At 38.6% G+C, this 21,641-nt stretch overlaps 1 protein-coding gene across 1 annotated transcript in view; it reads right to left on the bottom strand.

Annotated features, from left to right (window-relative positions):
• Positions 1-11,649: 11,649 nt before the first annotated feature.
• NXPH1 (neurexophilin 1) overlaps positions 11,650-21,641 on the bottom strand; it is a 247,836-nt gene continuing 237,844 nt past the window's right edge. Inside the window, exon 2 of the mRNA XM_004582342.4 lies at positions 11,650-13,595. Within this exon, the coding sequence (XP_004582399.1) occupies positions 12,834-13,595 (762 nt within the window). The 3' untranslated portion in view covers positions 11,650-12,833. The remainder of the gene's footprint in view (positions 13,596-21,641) is intronic.

Below are 21,641 nucleotides of genomic sequence, written 5' to 3'. Positions count from 1 at the left end.
GAAACAAAAAAGTGGCAGAAAGGAGAGAACAAAGACATGAGCCTAAAAATAAGACTTTCGGGTTTCAACAATCTTTCATTCAAAAAAATAAGGATACGAAGACTTCAGAAGGCCACAGCATGTCGTCACATTATCAATGAGCTTGCTGATTGCAATGACACAACACTGCAACTAACAGTACAGCACATGTGTTTGTCAAAGATAGAAACAAACCATCCACCAAGTAGACCATATGCTATGGTGTAAACTGTATCTCACTAAAGTTAGGAAAACCAATCACACGGTGTCTCTGACCACAGCAGGTGTAAGGAGGATGTCAGAGAGGTTTGAAAACCCCCCGTTTGGAAACCAGACCGAATATTTCTGAATGAGCCATTAATCACAAAGTGACAGGGCAACAAACTAAAAACATATTAAAAGGAGAAGGAAAGCCAAAATCTATCAAAATGTATAGATACAAAAAAAACCCAGTGGCACAGAGTACAGTTCAGACACAAACCTCTTAGATTCAGTTTTTGTAATAATGTCAAGATCCTTCAATGAGGAAAACATAATATTTCAATAAATATTAACAAAATTTCTTACATCCATTTATGAAAAAGGACTTCAATCCTTACCACAGAGTAACACAAAAGCTAACTCGAGTGCATCATAGGAAAAGATGCAAGAGATGAGTTTCTGATTATTGTTTATTGTTTACTCCTTTTGAACGAGCTCTCTCTACTTTCTACTTACTGGGTTCTTCATTTAGTGGTGGAGTTAGTCTTCGACTCTAAAGTAAACTGAAAATGTTGCCAAAAAATCAGAAACGAAAAGGAAGGTTTGGGGAGTGGGAAGGAGGGAGAAGGTGGGAATATGAATACAGGATTAAAATTGTTCATAAGAAATACATGAAGTTGGTTTTCTTTATATAAGCCAAATAAATAAAGGAGTAAACAAAGATTTCCTAGAGGGGAATTCCAAGGAAGCACTAATCAATAAAAAATGATGTTAGACTGTCTTTCCAAATACTTCATTTTAAAAGATTTATTTATTTGTTTTGATTCAAAAGGCATATTATACAGAGTGAAAATGGAGAGGCACAGACAGAGATCTTCCACTCATGGATTCATTTCCCAAATGACCATCCCCCAGAACTGAGCTGATCCAAAGCCAGGAACCAGGAGCTCCCTCTGGGTCTCCCAAGTGCGTGCAGGGGCCCAAAGATTTGAGACATTGCACACTGCTTTCCTATGCTATCAGCAAGGAGCTGGATCAAAAGTGGAACAGACAGGACTAGACTCAGTACCCACATGGGATGCCAGTGCCACAGGCAGAGGGTCAGTCTTATACACCATGGCAGCAGCCTCCAAAGAAATTAAGAATGAAAAAGGCAAGTGCACTAAGGGTTTTTATTTGCAGAATATGTATCTGACAAAGGATTAACATTCAGAATGTACACAACCCAACAATTATTTTAAATATATATTTATTTTACTGGAAAGCACATTTACAGAAAGGAGAGACAGGAAGAAAACTCTTCTGTCCACTGTTTCACTTCCCAAATGGTCAGAATGGCCAGAGCTGAGCTGATCTGAAGCCAGGAGCCAGCAGACTGTAAGTGGTAGCTTCTTCTAGGTTTCCCGCATAGGTTCCAGGGACCAAGGATTTGTGCCATTCTCTAATGCTTTCCCAGGCCATAAGTTGGGAGCTGGGTGGGAAGTGGGTAAACTGGGACATGAACTGACGCCCAAATGGGATGCTGGCACTTACAGGTGGAGGATTAGCCAATTGAGTCAGCGTGTCGGCCCCCACAACTCAATAATTTTTAAATGAACAAATACTTTAACTGACACTTCCACCCAACAGATGTTGTATAAACAGCCAAAGAAACATTTAAAATGATATTCCAGATCCTTAACGGCTACGAGAATGAAAATGCAAAACGGGAGCTACTTTTACACATCACTAGAACACCTAAGCTTTGAAAAGACTGACTATAATGTTTGGAAGTGTAACAAACTATTGGTGAGAAGTTAAATATTTAAACCTACTCTTAAATTAATTTGTTATTTCTTAAAAGTAATTATACGCTTATAATACAATCAAGCATTCTATCCTTAGAGTATTTACTGGAAAGAAATGAAACAGGTCAACTCAAAGGTTCCTTTACAAATTTTCAAAGCAATTTTCTTCACAACAGTCCAAATCTGTAACCAAAGACCTTCAACAGCCAGTATACAAATCAAAGTGTTTCTATGAATTGCAATTGTAGTTAGCAATTTTTAAAAAGACGGAAACTATTAGTGTAATGAATGAATTCCAAAAATCGCAGTGGTGATTCAGGCAAACGGAGAATGTTTTCTGTGATTCTTTCTATGAAATGCTAGAACAAGAAGCCCAAGCAATAGTCAAACAGGGTGGTTGGAGTGTGACATATAATTAGCTCAGGACCGCCTCCTCACTGTAGCACTGCTGAAAGCCTCTTTGTGGGGACCTGAGTCACAGGCTTTCCTGCTCACACTGGGCTGCAGCGCAGGGAGCAAAGTAAGGCCCAGTAGGCAGGAAAAGCTTTCAGGAGAAGCAACGAGGGCAGTGGCACCCAGAGGCTGAGCTAATGCGAGCTGAGGCAATCAGAGGAGTGGGGTCAAGGGTGGGACACTGCCAACGTCTGCTCCAGCATTACTGGAGAAGCAGCACTGGCTATGTGCATTGCTATCCAGAAACTCGAACAGGTATTACAGTTAAAGACACCTTTAAATCTTTTCTACCTTTATTTTCACTTGCTTTTCCACATTGACACATCCTTTTAAAAAAGAGGTACCCAAAAGAAACTGACCATAAATTTGAAATTCAGTTTTATGTGCTGCACATAGTCTGTAAGGAACACATCACATTGAATTTCAACATAAAAGTGAATACACATCTCTACAAAAGAGAAAGCAGAAATACAACGTACAAAAGTTCTATTATTCTTCCCTGCAATGGTCTTTATTGGCATAGAACATCTTCCTCAGGATCCCTCAACACAAACATATTTAAAGATCAAGGATTGAAGACACTTGTTTTAGCTATCAAACTATTCTTGTGCAACAAAACAGTAACTATTACCACATAGGCCTAAGAGAATTAATATGAATTTCCACATATGACATGAAAAAATTGTACTTATTTTCTCAGTGATATGAATCAGCCTCCACTCACTATTAAACCATCACATGTATCAGTGTTGCGTATTTGATCTGGGAGTACAGTGCCTTTAAATCGATTGCCTCACTGTAGCATATTCATTTATATGTCAGCTTTGACACAATAGTATACTCAGTTACATAATTTTTTGCACAATTTTTTTAACAAATGAATTAAGGCAGTATTTCAGTTTTGTGATTTGTAGCTAATATTCTGGTTTTCAAGCTTTATTTGCACATTTTAGGACAATCTGAATTCAAGTCTAATGCTGTGTCCTTCTATTTTGAAGAGATTGTGGACGCACAAATGGTTCTCATGCCAACAACAAACTTTAGGTGATGCACCAAATTTATTTCTAGATATTCTTAAATGAAGCCATGTTGCTAACAGTTTAAATTATTGCTTTATGTACTCAAGTCTTATTCAGTTAAAATACAGACTTAAATATAATTGTCTAAAAACATCAATAATTTTCAATGCAAAATCATACATATAACTAGAAATAAAGTTATCTCCATAGAGCTTTTAAAATTTCCCCCTGCTAGTTTAGATAATTACCTGATAACCTTGACTGAAACCATCATTTCATAATTCCTAATCACCTAATTTTGTTGTCCTTATTCTTTTTTTACTTAAAAGCAGTTTATGACAGTAAACAGGATCTGTCTTTCAAGAAAAAAGAATATATGTACAATTTTTGCAGTTCCTTTTTGATCCATAAAAATCACCTTTGCAATCTCTACTCTATTTGCATATTATATGCTGATCAGCTAAGAAAAGAATTATGGATCATGGTCTAAAATTAAGCATAAAGAAATTTACACATTCATTTTTCTGTTTTACTTGTTCCTAGCAGTTCGTACAATACCAATTTTCCTCTCAAGTTTGCAACAATGTATCAATGTCATAAATCCTATATCACATGAATTCTGTATGTATTTTTAAAAGTGACACCTAAATAAAGTTTGCAAGCCTCACAATAATTTTAGCGGCAACAAAGTGAGTCCATGTAATTGAAGACGACAAACAGACTTTGAAAAATATAATTTATTTCTTTTCCATGAATTCCAAAGAGATGAACAAAACATGTGAATTTACAGAATCAGAATGTATATTTTGGGGTCACCATTGTAGGTCCTGAATAAAGCCATCACCTGCGACTTCACCGTTTTACATAGGTGCTACTTATTTCATTTGCAATTACCTCCATGGGGAAGCTTCAGAGGATGGCCCCCACGTTTGGGTGTGGTCACCTTCATGAGACACTGGCCTGTAGCTCCAGCTCCTTGCTATGCCCTGGCCCAGCCCTGCCTGTAGGGTCATCTGAGGAATGAACCAGGGGATGGAAAATTGTTTCTCTCTGTGTTTGTGTTCCCCCTCTCTGTAACTATGACCTTCAAAATACATAAATAATCTTTAAAAAAAAAGAATATAAATGGAAGTCTGTAACTTTCAGGCAGACTTTATCATGCTTGTAATCTCTAAAACATCTATTTTTTTATGTAACTTGAACAATAAAAACAATACGTCCAAGTCGGTGTTTGATGTGGCCTTTAAACGGTCAGTTTGGACACCAGCATGCGTGGAAGTGATGCTCAGTGCTGGATCTTATGTCCAGTGTTGCACTAAGGCAGACTCCAGAAAGTAGCAGTGATGGTCCAGGGACCAGTTCCCTGGTGCCTGGGTGAGAGAATGAGGACTGAGCTCTTTGCTCCTGGTTTCAGCATGACTCTATCCTAGCTGTGTGGGGCAGCTGGAAAGTGAATCAAATCAACAGCTAGAAGCCACTTTTCTCTCTAATGAATAGGTACACATTCTAATATATGAAGTATCTTTGACTCCTCTCTCTCACCCAACACAACCAGACCCCTGACTTGCGCTGATCACTCTTGTGACACATTCAAAATCTGATGATTTGTCACTGTTTGCATTGAAGTCACCATAGTCTAAATGCAAACCTTCATTATCTCTCACACGTATTATGAAAAAAACCTCAGCACTGGCCTCCGGGCCCCACCCCTACCCCTTACAAACCATTAACCACTGTGCCATGCTCCCTGTAAAACATGCCACTTCACGTCTCTCATCTTTTCAAAACTCTCCGAAGATTCCTTTTCTACTTGTAAGTCAAGTCAAAATATTGCTTCCTTGCTTGTCCTTGGGTTTTTCTGGTTAAGCTTTTAGCATTCTCTTCAGTGCCCACCCTGCTCCAGCTGCTCTAGCCATTTTGTGTTCCCTCAGAAGCACAAAGGGACAAGCTTGTGTCTCAAGCATCTCCATTTGCCAAGGCCTGCCCTCACAATGCCCTGTCCCTGGATGCCCATGGGACTGGCTCCCTCTCTCAGCAGAAGAGAGAAGTCACCTCTCCAACACACTGCAAAAATTAAATTGAAATTAAAAAATTAAATGGTCTAATGAACTCTACATCCTCCCTCGGTTTTGTTTTCACAGCATTTGCCACCACCTGATACAGAGCATGTCTATTCAGTGAGTAATATCTTCTCTCACTAGGTCCTAAGCTCCATTAATTCATAGTCTTATCTGTATTGTTCTCTGCCATAGTCTTCGGACTCAAACAGGTGCATGACACACCTGCAGCCTTTTGGTAAGAGTGTTGAATGAATACATGAATACTCAGGTGAGGCTGTAAACAGGCTGCATCATTCCCCTCTTATCCTCCTTCATGTCCTACTTCACAAGTGTAGGAAACATCTCTAGCAAACACCCAGAAATATCTGGAACACACTTGCACACCATGAGGTGGCTGTAGAAATGTAACTTTCAAAATACACATTCCTGAAAAGTGAAGGAAGTGAATTTGAAATGCAACAGAAAGAATGCTACACTTGCAGTCCCATGAACTAGATTGAGTCCCATTAGAAGTCAGTATCTAACTTCTCCTATATTAGATTTCCTGAAAATCCTACAGTTCCTTCTAGTGGGTCACTGTTGGAAAGTGATTTCTCTACTTATTTCCAAATCATAGAATTATGATTTAAAAGGGGAAGAGAAAAACATGGTTGAAGGTTGAGTTGAAAACATTATTTACCTTCTAACCACCTCTTTCACATCCCTATAATTAGTGCTTTTAATCCAAAATCATTATTTATTACAGGTATTTGAGCTAATACGAAATTACAGACTTGCTGGATAGAAAACTCCTCAAAGGTCATAAAATTCTCCCTGTCTTTTTAATAAATTCCTTTGTCCTTTGGTGTAGGTATCTCGAATGACAGGTTGTATTTCACAGTACATCTGCATTTGTACCTTCCATAAAACACACAGCAACAAATTTCATTAAATAAATTAAAAAGTAGTTAGCACACGTTAATTTCAAGTCACAGAATTAATTGTAGAACTTAAGGGTAAAATTTAATTTTACCTTTGTCTAACTTTCATCTGAAGCTTAACTTGTACTAAATGGAGAAAAATAAAATATCAGCCTACTAAGGTTGAGTTCAATTCATTTAGTTCTTCCCACCTATTCCCAAAGTTCCATAAAACTTTCACAGGACATATACAACACCATGGTGTTGGCTGGAGTAAGAGATAGTGCCTGATTATACTGCCTCCTCAGAAAACATGTGCTATCTGGTCTTTTTTTTAGCCAGACCATGAAGATTGTTCCTTCAAATTCCTTATCCCTGTCTCAAAAGGTCACAAGCACAGGGCTCAGTCCATTGACTTTCAAGAAGGCTTCGAGCTGCTGCCCTGGGGCTTGCATGCCAGGCCCGATGGTGTACTGCTCCATGTGAGACTCTGAACTCTCTTGCAGGGCTTGCTACTTCCCAGAGAGCATTCCAGAAGCAGTTACCTCTGCTCTCGGGTCCCTGGGCTCCCAGTCCACCTGCCTCCTTCCCAGGACACGCCACCATTTACAATCTTGCCTCCATTCAAGAGCTTTCCTCATTCTGTGAGGAAGGAGCATATATTTCAAATCTGGAGATTTAGCAAAGATGAACTAGCTCCATACAATCTTTAACTTTTTCCAGAAAACTCTACCAATGTGATACAGAATTCTTTTGAGGCCTTCCTTTGATATACTAATTCAAGCTAAAAGTAAACAAAGCAACAAATGAGAACTTTTTTGTAAAAAAAATCAAAACCATTAGCTTTGACTTTTTTTCTAAAGGAAAATCTTCAAAAATGAGCATTTCTGATGCTTGCTTCTGCCAGAATATCAATCTACATGTGGGAAATTTCAGTTGCTTAAATCAGGGGAGGCTCCCATGGTACAAAGAAGTGAATGGGGGCTGAGCCAGTGGTGAGCACCATCTTTCAAAGATGTCACTAAAAATGACTGCATGAGCACTACCTAGAAACTACCTAGTCACAAACAAAAAACAATCTTGCAAACTAAACAAAATGGACATTTTAAATTCTTAAGGCATTTTGAAGCATTTAAAAAAAATTAAAATTAACAAAAAACAGCCATTCAAAATCAACCACTGGAATGTAGAGACAGAGTTAACTCTTTATCACCTAAGAGTTCTGCAGCTGTGAGAAGCTTACCTTGCCCTTCGAGTCATCAGTCTCCTCTGGCAAGGCAGGCACAAGCCCAGCCTAGCCGGCAAAACTGTGATTTCTACGTCAGGGATTGTGCGGAGACTTCCCAGCACAGTGAGCCCTTTGTCTTTGTCATGGACTCCTAACCATCTCTGTATTAAGTATAACAGGAAGACTAGCATCTGCCTACCTGTTTAAGAAACTTTGTCAAACACATTAAACCTCCTTAGAAAATGGCATTTGACAATATTTTCCATTGAAAATGTTTACAAAATACCAAGAAAAATAATTTGACAACTAAAAAACAAAACTTCAGAAAATGAACAGATTGAATTTTGGCTATATCAGAAACTATAGGCAACTTACTATTTTTAAAATACTTATTTAGCAAGGCAGGCCCTATCATAGTTAGTGAGGCCTGCAAGGTCGGGTTTGAGTCCCTGCTGCTCCAATCCCAATCAAGCTCCCTGCTCATGCAAATGGGAAGGCAGTGGAAGATGACCCAACTACTTGGGTCCCTGCAACCACGTGCGAGACCTGGAAGAAGCTTCTAGCTCCCGATCAGCTCAGCTCCAACTGCCGCAGTCATCTGGGGGATGAAATAGCAGATGGAAGATCTCTTGCTGTCTTCTCTTCGTAAAATTTGCCTTTCCAATAAAAATAAATCTTAAAAGTGACGAGGAGAAAGAGAGAGAGAACAACTCCATCGTTGGCTACACCCACATTCTAACAATTGCCTTGCTTCGTCTCTATAGATGACCTCAACCACAAGAGCCAAGTTTACTTCTATGTTGGAGAGGAAGAATCTGGTGACATGAGAACAGTGATGTCCTAGCCAGGCCTATGACACCCTGCTGTAGATTTAGGACAGCCAGTAATTGTTGGGGAAGGAGACGATTATAGATATATGTCTAACTCATTGGTTTAGAATTTGGGGAAGTAACACTGTGCCCCAAGGACAGCCGCTGCCACCACTTTGAGAAGGTAACCAGGCCTTGTGAAGCCATGCATGAGCAGCACAACACCCTACATCAGGGAGAGAAGCAATATGCTTGCAAGGGAAGGACTACAAATACAAAAGTTATTTTCATCATACTTTAAACATTTGGCCAGCTGCTCAGCACCAAAAACTCCCTAATTTACATTGCTTCTTTATTCCTTGATTTTAGAAAACAACAAACAAAGAAACAAAACGTAGAAAAACCCTAAAGCTCTTACATTGATATTTTTGTTGATATCCTAGGGAACAATAACTATTATATTTTATCACAAATATATTGAACATTATTGAGTATAAACTAAATGACAAACCAGTTTCTAATTCATTTATGTATCCAGCCCCTACCATCATTTTTGATTAAGTATGGGACTCCCAAGAAAAGCCAGACTAGCAGTTTTTTCAGGCTTTGATCCAAACTATGAATGTATTCAGTTTTCATCACCTACAAACTAGGTAAATAATAATCATTCTCTGCATATTAATGCATTTTAATTTTTAATTTTGAATGCATCCACTGATTTGCATTTTATTTGAATAGCAATATTAAGATAAATGACAAAAATAAAAATAATTAAAAGAGGTTGCTGGCTGAATAAATAGATAAGTATATTGAGCAACTGGTACATCATCCAAATCTTTGTAAGGTTTATAAACACACCATTCATATTTGTTTCAAGCTAAAACTTGGCATTCAAATTTTATGGGGAAGATGCAAATTGTTTTCCCAAGGGTCTACTGGTATTGGTTACGCTGCTTCTCACATGAAAAGCAGTTGGAAAAGCGGGAAAAGAAAAACACTTTCACAGGCTACCCATGACTTTCTAAATCTATCCTGTGCAAAAATACAGCTTACAATTTATTGCCGAAATGTAGGAATCAAAAAATTCTTGGTCGACGGTTTTAACTTTGACAGGTGTTTCTGTTGCTAGCACAACAATCACTTTCAGAACTTTAGCATGTATTGTTAATACTCATGTCCCTTTCACTCACGCAAAGCAATTTTCAGAGGCCTCCCAATCCAAAAATGCCCACATGAACCCATATCATGACAATTCATTAATTTTGTGACAAACAGATAAACCATTAGCCTCTGTGATTTCTTTGTTCTCAGGAGGCAGGAAGTTGAAAATGTCATTCCTTCAAAACAATTTCAATTTTACTAAACTGTTTCTGGAAAGACAAACAGATGATGACAAATTCAGGAATGCATCACATTATTTCCACCCAAAGTTTTTTTCCGATATTTTACCAAAGGTATGGAATATTACTTGAGGTTCTAGACAAGGTTATTTACTTAAAGTTGTAACAGCATGAAATCTATTTTTCCCTAACGCCAAGATTATTTTCTAGCACAGTAAAATTTAACCAGTTTGTAGAACCAATAAGTTTGTCTAATGACATTTTTTGACTTGAACACCTAAGTCTTCATATTGACTCTCTTGCTTCATTCAATTTTGCATAAAACAGGGAGGATCTATTGCATACACATAAATTTTGGGTGAAAAATGAATACCATCATAATTTTTCCACATTGTAGCTGGAGGGTGGTGATAATGTAGGAGTTGGAATTATGTGTACACACCAGTCTAGAAAAAGAGTCCTAAAAGTCTGAATGTTTTAAAAACTGAAATTCTTGTTGGAAATTGACCATTTCTTTGTTACAGTATTTTTCTTCTGCAGGAAAACTAAGGACAATTGAGTCAGTTTCCTTAGTGGCTATATTAGCTGTGTTCTATGCTTCATAAAAATGGGAAACAGACATTTCCTGGGGAGTCTGAGATCAGGCAGATGGGTGGTAATTGAGGAATTTTGTTATCTCTTGAATTTTGTAAAAGCACAGAGAGGCCACACAATAAAAGTTACATGTCACCATATCAAATGATCCTTTAAAAAAATCCTTCCCCACTTATCACTCTTGTTCGCTGTCAGCCTACTATCTTCTAAATGATTCTGTTGATAAATAAAATCCACAATAACATGATTTATCTGTGGCAATTATGTCCAGAGGGTTGAATTCAAAAAGCAATCATTGTCTATTCTGCCTGAGAGTCTATTCTATACCAGCTTTTAAAATGTGTGACAAATTAATTAACATATCATATACATGGTTGTCTAGCTACATTGGAAGATTTGGAAAGATGACCATTCAATAGTGTAATAGGCACTTGACTTGCTGTTAAACAGTCTCTGTAGTCAGATTAGTTTACAAGTTTTCACTTTACTGCCTTGCCTGTAATTCTATTAATGTGTATACCCTTATAGAATTTATCTATAGGAGGGATACAAACAGGAGCCCTTAGGTTTGGCTCCTCTGGTTAACCACTGGAACCCTCCTCATCTTAATACCCAGTAAGTGGATTTTAAAATGGGTTACCTTACGTATTTTCTGGTCTGCTTCATTTACTGGGATTATTGGTAACCATTATTTTACGTATATGCCTGAAAGCTATGTAGATCAGGTTCCCCATTGGCCCCAGGTCCATTGAGTTGGGAAACCCTCTACTGCTGTTGTACTTCCTGCAGCTGAACCATTATAATGGAACCAGAGATCTTCAGCCACACTCTTCAGATCTCTTGATCTTTTTTAAATGAAAAAAAAAAAAAATCACCTACATGCCAATCTCCCACTTAAAGAAAGACTCTGAATAGGAAAGATTCAACAAGTTATACTTAGAAGAAATTTCAATTACCTCCTCTATCTTCATTGATTTTTGATAGTCTGGAACTGGAACTAGTATGACAATTGAGTTTCAGTATTCTGGAATGAATAAACCAAAAATGTGTTTAATGTCATCTGCCACAACTGTTTCTTCAATTTGAGAATGAAACTCTTAAGTTATTTTGACTGGACCTCTAATAGCAATTTAGATAGTTCTGCACAAAAATCAGAGACATGAAAATGATAAGGCATGACTGTTTTCCAGCACATTCTTCTTGTCAGAACCATTTAAATCACCATCTTACACAAGTACATATTGAAACTCAAATTTTAAGTGTTTATTTTATGTACAATTCATTTTATCCAGAAATAAAGTATCTAAATACAGACAGACTGTAATGTTGTATATGTATAGCTTTCAACAATACTTGAGCTGAATAAATGCTTTGTACATTAATTTTGTCTTTTTAAATGGAGTTCACAGCTACATTGATAAAATGGGTTCCTCATATCCTTTTTTCTTTTTTAACCAATGACAAGCAGAATGACAAGTACAATTTAATATTAATAAGCAGCTCAAATAACACTTGGTTAAACTATGTACAATACAAACCATTCATACAAATGAAGACTAGGATATTGAATTTGTTACAATATGGGTAGTAAAGATAAGACAGACACTTTCAACTTACATGGTGTCTGTCAGGCATTTCCCTTCTCATTTAAGGATCAGAACTTGTTTTAAGCAGCCTTAGCTGTTCTTGACTTTGCCAAAGTCCAGACTGGTGATGAAAGCTGCAATCCCAACATAGGCCCACATGTAAATTCCAAATGTTTGCTCATCTTTACTGAGAACAGGTTCCCTCCATAGGAAAAAAAAAAGCCATCTTATATCACCTTGAATGTGCCTACTATATGCTGGGAAAAAGTTACTACATTTTGCTGTGTTCATAAAATAAAGAATACTGAGCTCTAAGACACATTTTCCATTTTAACAAGCATATACTCCTACAGTAGTATTTACCAGTACAGCTACTCCAAGCAGTAGGAATGCATGAGTGGGGGCATTGATTAGCATGAACTGGAGACTTTCAGAGACTTGCATACAGTGAGTGTTAGACACCTTCTCTGTCTGGTTAATCCTTTTGTTTCATGACAGTGGATTCTGAACCACTGAGTCAGACAGTGACAGCCCTCTCAACAGGAATCATGACGGATGCGGCTGAAATGTGCACAGGTGTGTGTTGGGGTACTTCTAGATGTGAGAGCATATCTACGAGTGTGACATCAGAATCTGTGATTTACAACTCTACTGAGAGATGAAGCTGACTGGGCAGAAAGAACATCGGGTTATTTTCTGTTAGCGTGTTTGCAGCCAGTTGACGAGAGCAGCAGTGTAGACACATTCCAGGCAACAGATATGCCCATCCTCTTTGAGGTGACAGCCCTATCATGTGACCTTTAATTCAACAGGCTTCAGTCTCACCCCCTTGTTCATCCTCATCCTGAAGGGAAGTAGGGTGTGTCACTGTGGTAGTTGTAGTCGGGGCACACTTTCTGTACTAGTTTATAATCTGTACTATAAAAGGAAATGTAAATACAGATCACCTTAAAGGGCTTGGAGCAGAGCCAGGACACATGACTTTGGGTCTGCTCCTGGTAACAGGTTTTTGAAGGGTCATAGTTGCAGAGTGTGTTCTTGGTAGCCTTGTCAACCTTTTCATATTCGATGCGGCAGTTGAAGGACTTAGAATCTTTGGCATCAATCACAGTTTGTTGTGCCAAGTCGAATTCCACGATTTTTGTAGGGGGCACCAGGCTGACAGATACATTCCCTTGACCGGTGGAATTGTGCCTGAAATAAACGCTGAACGTCCCATTGCCATGATCTACAATTTTCCCAGTTATTAACAGGTTTAGCTTCACTGTTTTGATGTTGGAATGAAAATCACCCCATCCAAACATTTTCTTAAACTTGCCTGTCTTAACTATGGGCCTCCTCTTGGCCCTGGGCCGAGGCTCTTGAAGGTCTGTGGAGTTCCTCAGCCAGTCCCAGAGGTCTTGCTCAGAGTAAGGTTCTGGGGTGTCATAGCGCAGGTCCAAATCTGTATCATTTTCTTTCCCACGGAAAGTCTGTGACAGGAGCCGGCTGATAGATAAATCTTTGCTGCTTTCTGTCCATATGTGCTTTAGTGTGGATTTGCTACTTCCTGATTTCAGAAGGTCTGATTTCCCACCGTTCGTTAAATTGGCACCTGTGACCTGAAAACAGAGAAGAAGATCTGCATTTATATCTCTGCCTCTTTGAACATTCAATACCCAGATCCAAGTCCTTAATCAGAGGCTCAGAATTTAATATGACACATTTTTAAGGTGCCTTTAACATCTGGACAGTATTTATTAAGACGTGATAAAACATCACTTCTATTTTTATATAACAATGAAAAAGAGGAGGCATGGGTAGACAAAACCCAGAAAACAGGATCTAAAGATTTGTCTAAAACATTGACTAATGGAGGAAAAGGTCCTTTGTATGAGTAACCCAAAGAAAATTCAAATAAAACAAGCCAAAGTAATGATTTCTTAGCACAAAAGTACCAATGCTTCTGCAGCATTTTATAAACCACTGCTTACCTATTTCAAAATGATTCTAAAAATAGTTGTCAACTGAAACTCAACAGACGTGATGGAATTAGAAGATACAGTTTTGCAGAGACACTAGCATGCTGTAACCAATCAAACCAACACAATAATTTAGTGTCACTGATCAAAGGCAAGGGATGTATTGTATATACTGCGTTTTTTTAATCTGAAAGGTCTGAAAATGTGGTCTAGGAAAAGGAAGATAAATGACAGCATCTAATAAACAGTGCTTTCTTGGGATTTCAGTGTTGACACTAAAGAGAATTAGGCTCACAGGTACACCAGTGATTTAGGGAAATCAGTACGCACAGTGGCCTCATTGGCCTAAAGCCAGGGCAGCAAATTTTCACTTGAACAGAAATCCCAGGGATGGGAGTGAACACAACCAAACAGTGAGTACAGAAAACCTGTTTAAAACCTGGACTGACTGGTGCTGGTGATGGCTGCTGAAGAGATTTCATAGATGCCTACTACAAAGGCAACTTCTACAAGAAAATTCCACACTGCTTGAGAACTTCTGGAAGTAAGACAATGAATTTTCAAGTTACACAGTTACACCCCCTGGAGTTCTCTCCTAGCTCTAACTCTTCTAATACGTGTGCTCTTGGTCAAGTGATTCAACCTCCCTTATGTCTGAGTTTCCTGTAACACGAAACTACTAATGGTGACTATCATACTGGGTTGCTATGAGGAGTAAATGAGCTAACACATATAAAGCTTCTTTTATAGCGACATTTATAAGGGGAGAGTTCAATACATTTAGTATAGTTAGAAATTTCAAGCTAATACATGTTGACAATTAATGAACACAGTCCACCAAGTGATATATGTTGGTACCTGATCTGAATAACTGTGCCCAGGTTTACACAGCCACGTGCTGGGACCCGGAACGCAACAGCGTTCCCTCAGGAACATGGAAGTTGAGGCCTTGACAATCAAACCTGAACAACTTCTCTTGAATGTAATCTTGTCTTTTTAAAATTTCATCAAGATGAAGGAGCTCTTCATTCAAAACCAGCAAATACTCTATGGCTTGCTCAGTCCAGGCTAAAACAATGTGAGTGTCGTGGGAATAGTCCTACCTGTAAAGGGATGTCTGACAAAGTGGACTCTTTTCAGGAAAGGCCAAGCTTAAGAAACCCTGCCAATTCATCCTCACACATGAATTTATTGCATCTAACATAAAATCAGATCTTAGATTTGCACCCCGAAAACCCTTGAGGCAGGTACCATAAAAGCTTTGTCAACTACTTCAGGATGTAAGCCCAGGTCCAGCTGCCGGTGCTATGGTTGGGAACGCAATATTGACACCTTCAGGTAAAGAAGCAGAGAGCCATCGTGTGTAGAGCTGGACAAAGGAGAGAGACAAATTACCAAAGGAGAATCAGACCTTAGGGATGCAATGAGGGCCTCTCAAAGGATGAACTTGCAGGGTCCAGATCATAGCCACAGTGAGGTCAGATCCAAGACAAGCACAGACTAGCCACATGAATGAAGTCACTCTGCAAATTTGAGAACATCTTCTCCTCCTCAATAAACTAACCACCTAGTGTGGAGTCAAAGGTAGCTACCAGCAGTGTCACTACTGATCTGTGAAAAACTATAGGGAATCCAGAAAAAGTTCTCCTTGCTTCCAACTTTACTTCCTATCTTGTACTAACCTCTTGCATTGAAATCCCCCCTTCTTTTCTCCTGCACCCAAGTGGGCTGCTTCAGTGGGAGGGTTTTTTAAAGCAAAAATAATATTATTCCTGAGTAGATAGAATTGAGATGGAAAAATTCTTTGGTGGATGTGATTATTATGGAAACAAATACAGAAATTTGCAAGAGCCATAAGCAAGAATTTCCACTATCCTTCCTTGCCTAATAACAAAGCAATGTCCACCAAGGTGATTTTTACTCTCATATCACAACTACCGTAAGTTCCATCACCAACAGCATTTTAATATGATTATTTGGCCAATAGAAAGACTAAATTCACTAACTGAATGCAGCTCATTTTCAAATACAATATTTTTTATAGCACAGAGAAATAATGACGTTATATTTAAAACTAACATTGATAGAGAAGAGCTACACAGGTTCTTTAGTTTTGAAGTTTTTCTTTGGGTCCAGTTAGATTTCTGTTTTGTTTTAATAAAATCTAACTGGTTAAACGTTTCACTGTGTCCTTGCCTGATTTTACAAGCCTTATCCTTTACATAACTTCCATATCTCACCAAAATGTAAAAGAAAGAACTGCATAGCCTCTTCTATACTTTTTCCATGGAGCTGCATAGTTTTCCACTACTTAGATGACAAGAAGGATAACTAACAGCATGCATTTGGGAGGGTTTCATGTTTCTCTGAGTTTACACACACAGTAACACTCAGATGCTATCATGACACATTGGCCAATAAAACAATAATGCAATTGTTCCAGAGAATGAAACGGAAAGGGACTGACACAGCAATAGCATATGAATAGGTGAGAGGAAAAAATGAAAGTGTGATTTCAAGGAAGAAGACCCAATCTATTCAAGACGGATGCTGAGACAGTGATTCAACCACAACCTCCCATTTTCAAATAGAAATTGTTTAGTTTTGAATTCTTTCTCCACAGCCATAGCGATGATGAGCGTAAGCTCTGGAGTCAGACTCACTGAATCCCAGCCCAGAGTCTTGTCTTCAGCATCTGTGTGAAGTGGAAAAATCTTTTAAGTTGTTAAAGAACCCCTTTTTCCCTTCTAGAGACTCTCAAGATACAACGGATCATTCAAAGTATGGAGGACCTTTTAACTGCATTGAATGATCAACACTGGTAATGCCAACCGTTATCACCTTCAAATTTGGTACCTCTAAATCCCATTACATTATAATTTATGTAAATGAATGACCTGGAATAGTATTTGAAAGTAGAGGCATTCATTTTTTGTTTAAAAGGCCTCTAGTATTACCATAAAACATATCATTTAAAAAGACAATGAAATAAGAGAAAGAATTAGAGGGAAATGAGTATGCACAAAGTTCTGGTTAGGGGAAATCGAACAAGTTCTTGAGATCTGCGGCACATTTCTAACTTCCATCAATTCTGTCTGATAAACTTACAATGTTGCTAAAAGGGGCTGGATCTTGGGTCAATGTCTCCCTCACAATACTGTGTATATATATAAAATATATATGCATGTGTGTATAATATGTATATAAGTACTATGTACAAATACATATGATATATACAAATGCATGTGATATATACCTTATATACCGTATATATGGTATATATACTATATACAGTTTGTATATATGAAATACAAACATATCATATATTACTTTATTTATATATAATATACTATACTAAATTACCTTAAGAATACATACATGTATACCACATCACCTTAAGAAAACCATTGACATGCATTGGAATCTAAATAAATGATGTGAACTAAAACGTTAAAGGAAAATGAAAAGAAAGCAAGTACCTGCCTTCCGAAGCCCCAGCCTAAAACCATGACAGTTTGTATGGGCAATAAAACTCCATGTAACAAAGAGTGAACACAATCAGCTGTGAAAGAGCTCAGCTGCCATGGGTACTGCACGTATGTGCCTTCATTGATGTGAGATACTTAGCTCTGAGTGCTGTTGACAGTCAAGAAAATGTTCTGAAATATCTGTTTGGGTATAGAACCAAAGCAGATTTCTGCTGTCAGCATCAATACTGTCTTGCATATCCCCATGCTGCTTCTCTTCCCTCTGTCTCTGGAACTATGGGAGTATAGTAGTATTTTTTTTAAAAGGAATATTAACCATACTAACCCATGGGTGATGTCCTTTATAAAGGTCCGAGATTGGCTCATTATTAACAACAAAGCTAGGTCTTGTTTTACCAATTCAATAACCACGTAGTTAAAAGCTGCTGGCTCAAATAATGAAAAAAAAAAAAAAAAAAAAAACCTAAGATAAATGACCCAGGGTTCTTACTCTCAAGGAGCTCACAGTCTCACAGAAGACTCAAAACTCAAAACTCAGTGTGATGCTACCAGTGACATATGTGATATCCTAGAAGCCACAGTCAAAGTTGAAAGGTAGCAAAGTATACCAGAAGAGAAGATCTTTAGATCTGGAAAGATAAAAGAGGCTTGGGAGTTCTCCAGATGGAGATGGACCAGGTGAGTTCTTCCAAACATGAGACAAACAACTGTGCAAAAGCACAGCCTCTTGCTGTCTAACTACAATCCCATGTCCTTTGACAAACATCTCTCTACTCTCCTCAACCCTAGCCTCCCACAATCACCATTCGAGTCTGACTTTTTCACATACTGAGTAACAGACTAACTTCAATATTCTGACCATAACAAAAGGTAATGTGCATGTTACATAGCTCAGTTTAACCATTCCATATTGCATCCACATCTCAAAACAGTATGCTGTATGCCATAAATATGAGGATATGTCAACAAGTTTGTGGAGAGTGGAATTAAAAGAAAGATTCATTTTAATGGAAAAAATTTTGAAATGCAAGCATAACAGTTTACTCATAACACACTTCTTCATTTACTTATGTAAAGTGAATGTATTTTATGTGTTTCATATACACAGTGTTAGGCCCACAATGATAGCTCTCAATCTGTTACCCTCCCTTCATCCCTTTTTCTCTTTTAATCTTTTTACAGTAACATACATTCCATCCATAGTCACCAGCTTGACCCTCGACTAAAAAGAGAATCTATCAAAGCGGCCAGTGCTGTGGCTTCATGAATTAAGTTGCTACCCACAATGTCAGCATCCCGAAAACGCACCACTTTGAGTCTCAACTGCTCCAACTCGGGTCCAACTCCCTACCAATGCATATGGGAAAGCAGTAGAGGATGGCCCAGATTTGGGGACGTCAGCATCCTTGACAGATCAGGATGAAGCTTCTGGATCCTGGCTTCAGCCTGGCCCAACTCTGGCTGTTGGTGGCTGTGGGTAGTGAACAGGACAATACATATCCCCCCGCCGCCCCGTGTCTCTCCCTTTCTCTATCTGGAACTCTGGCTTTCAAAGAACACAAAATAAATCTTTTTTAAAGATCAGCACACAGATGGGCCCAGCGGTGTGGCCTAGCGGCTAAAGTCCTCGCCTTGAACGCCCCGGGATCCCGTATGGGCACAGGTTCTAATCCCGGCAGCTCCACTTCCCATCCAGCTCCCTGCTTGTGGCCTGGGAAAGCAGTTGAGGACGGCCCAATGCATTGGGACCCTGCACCCGTGTGGGAGACCCGGAAGAGGTTCCAGGTTCCCGGCTTCGGATCGGTGCGCACCGGCCCGTTGCGGCTCACTTGGGGAGTGAATCATCAGACGGAAGATCTTCCTCTCTGTCTCTCCTCCTCTGTGTATATCTGACTTTGTAATAAAAATAAATCTTTAAAAAAAAAAATCAGCACACAGAAAGTAGGCATATAGACAAGAGCTATAAACAACAATCAAAGTCTAAGATGGCAAATTTCACTGATATTTGCTAATTTAAAAAACTTTTGAGGACTTTTCACATACTTAGTTTTTTACTTGACAAACTGGAAGAAATAGAGAAAGAGAAAAATTGCTTCTCTGCAGGACCTCAGAGTGCACTGCTGGGCACACTGAACAGAAGAACTTGCCCAAGGCTGGTAGAACTTGCAGTGAAGGAGAAGGCCAAATTGTGAAGGTCTTGCGGAGACATGTAAACTTAACCTTAGAGGTAATGGGGAATCAATATATTTTGGTTTGCTTTTGACTAGATCATCATCTTGGTTTTAGAACAATCAATGAGTGAACACTGAGAGATTAATGTGGAGAGATTTTGTAGTAAGTGATATTGTTTAAATAGCCCACTGAGCTGGCTGAAATGCTTCATTTAACAGAGAAATGAACACACAAAGCTTTTAGCCTAGTGGTCAAGAAGACAGCTGACTCAAGGGATCCCATGTTAGAGCACTTGAATTTGATACCCTTCTTCAGCTCCTCACTCTAACTTTCTGCCTATACAGACCCTGGGAGCCAGGATTCATGACTGGATCCTTGCCCCAACATGGGAGAACCTGTGTGAGTTCCTGGATTGAAGCTTCAACCCTAGCCTCACCCTGGCCATTGCAGGCATTGGGACTGTGAATCAGAAGATGGACACACCCTCTCTCCACCCCTATCTGAAATAAATATTTTAAAAGGAAAAAGAAAGAGAAAATGAGCTTGAGATACGTAGTGGCAGACAAAATGTGGAAGAATATATTTAAGAGGTATTTCAGAGGTGAGATGAACTCAATTTGATGATTCATTGACTGCAGTGAAATATCAAAATGTTGGTATTTAATCAGATTGCTTGCAACCGGAGAAATACATAATTAACAAGCTTGCTTGGAAGTGAAACTAATCTCATATGATATTGTGGGTGGAAGTGTTTGCAAGTCATTTTGAGATTCCATCCAAAAGGAATTAAGCAATACAGGTCTGCAGGTCTGATAAAATGAAGAGAATGTCTAGAATCAGAACTGCCTGAAAAGAAGCTTCCCAACTCTGATAACCCACTAGTATTTACTTTATTTCAGTCGAATTTCAGTAGTGTGAAGAGACCACTGAAAATAAAGAACAAAAGCAGTTAGCTAAACATACCCTTTCCCAAAGGCATGCGGCCTCAAGCTATCTTACTGCTTTACATTTGTTTTAACATATAAATGGTTATGCAACTTTATCGTATTCTTGTACTCAAGTTAGCTTTCCTGTCTTCTGTAAAGGCTAGTCTTTTAATTTAGCTTTTCATTCTCTAATTTCACTATCATTTCTTCTTTTTAAGAGTTTTTTATTGGAAAATCAGATATATAGAGAGGAAGAGAGACAGAGAGGAAGATGTTCCTTCCGTTGACTCACTTTCCAAGCAGCCTCAATGGCTGGTACTGCCCTGATCTGAATCCAGGAGCCTGGAGCCTCCTCTTGGTCTCCTATTTGGGTGCAGAGTTCCAAGGCCTCGAGCCATCCTTGACTGCTTTCCCAGGCCACAGAGAGCTGTTTAGGAAGCGTGGCTGCAGGGATTAGAATAGGCGCCCATATGGGATCCCAGCACGTGCAAGGCGAGAACCTTAGCCATTAGGCTACCACACCTGGAATGCTTTATCTCCTAACAGCTTTGATATTTGAAACACATACATGTAAACATGAAATTGAAATAGACACAAAGCCTTACCAAATTGCATCATTGGCAAAGAACATCTCACACCTGGAATAGCACCAAACATTGACTTTGCAATCATATTCAAAGATTTTATTTTAATGCTCACCTAAATATCTATGGATTTGAGCACATACAAATTATAGACATCATAGGAACTATGGCATAAGGATGTGTGTGAATGGAGAAAAAAAGGGTAATAAGTTCTAATTGACCCAATTCCAAAATGTCAAAGCATTATGAATCTTTTTTTTACAGATAATAATTTTTTTCTGTAACACAATAATGCCAACTGTACCAGCAACATCATTACGCATTTCAAAAGTCTTCAATGGCTGTTCCAAAAGTGCTGGTTCTCCAATCAAATCACACCATTCCTGCCAATTAAATGCAGTGATTGTCTCATTGCTTTAGCAACTGCAAAGTGCCACAAAAATTCATTTTTTAAAAAAGATTTATTTATTTATTTATTTATTTATTTATTTATTTATTTAGAGGGAAGTGGGGAGG

This window comes from Ochotona princeps, chromosome 20, assembly GCF_030435755.1.
Source record: "Ochotona princeps isolate mOchPri1 chromosome 20, mOchPri1.hap1, whole genome shotgun sequence".
NCBI lineage: Eukaryota > Metazoa > Chordata > Mammalia > Lagomorpha > Ochotonidae > Ochotona > Ochotona princeps.
Note: the sequence above shows the minus strand (reverse complement) of the source record. Positions and strands in the feature narration are given on the sequence as shown.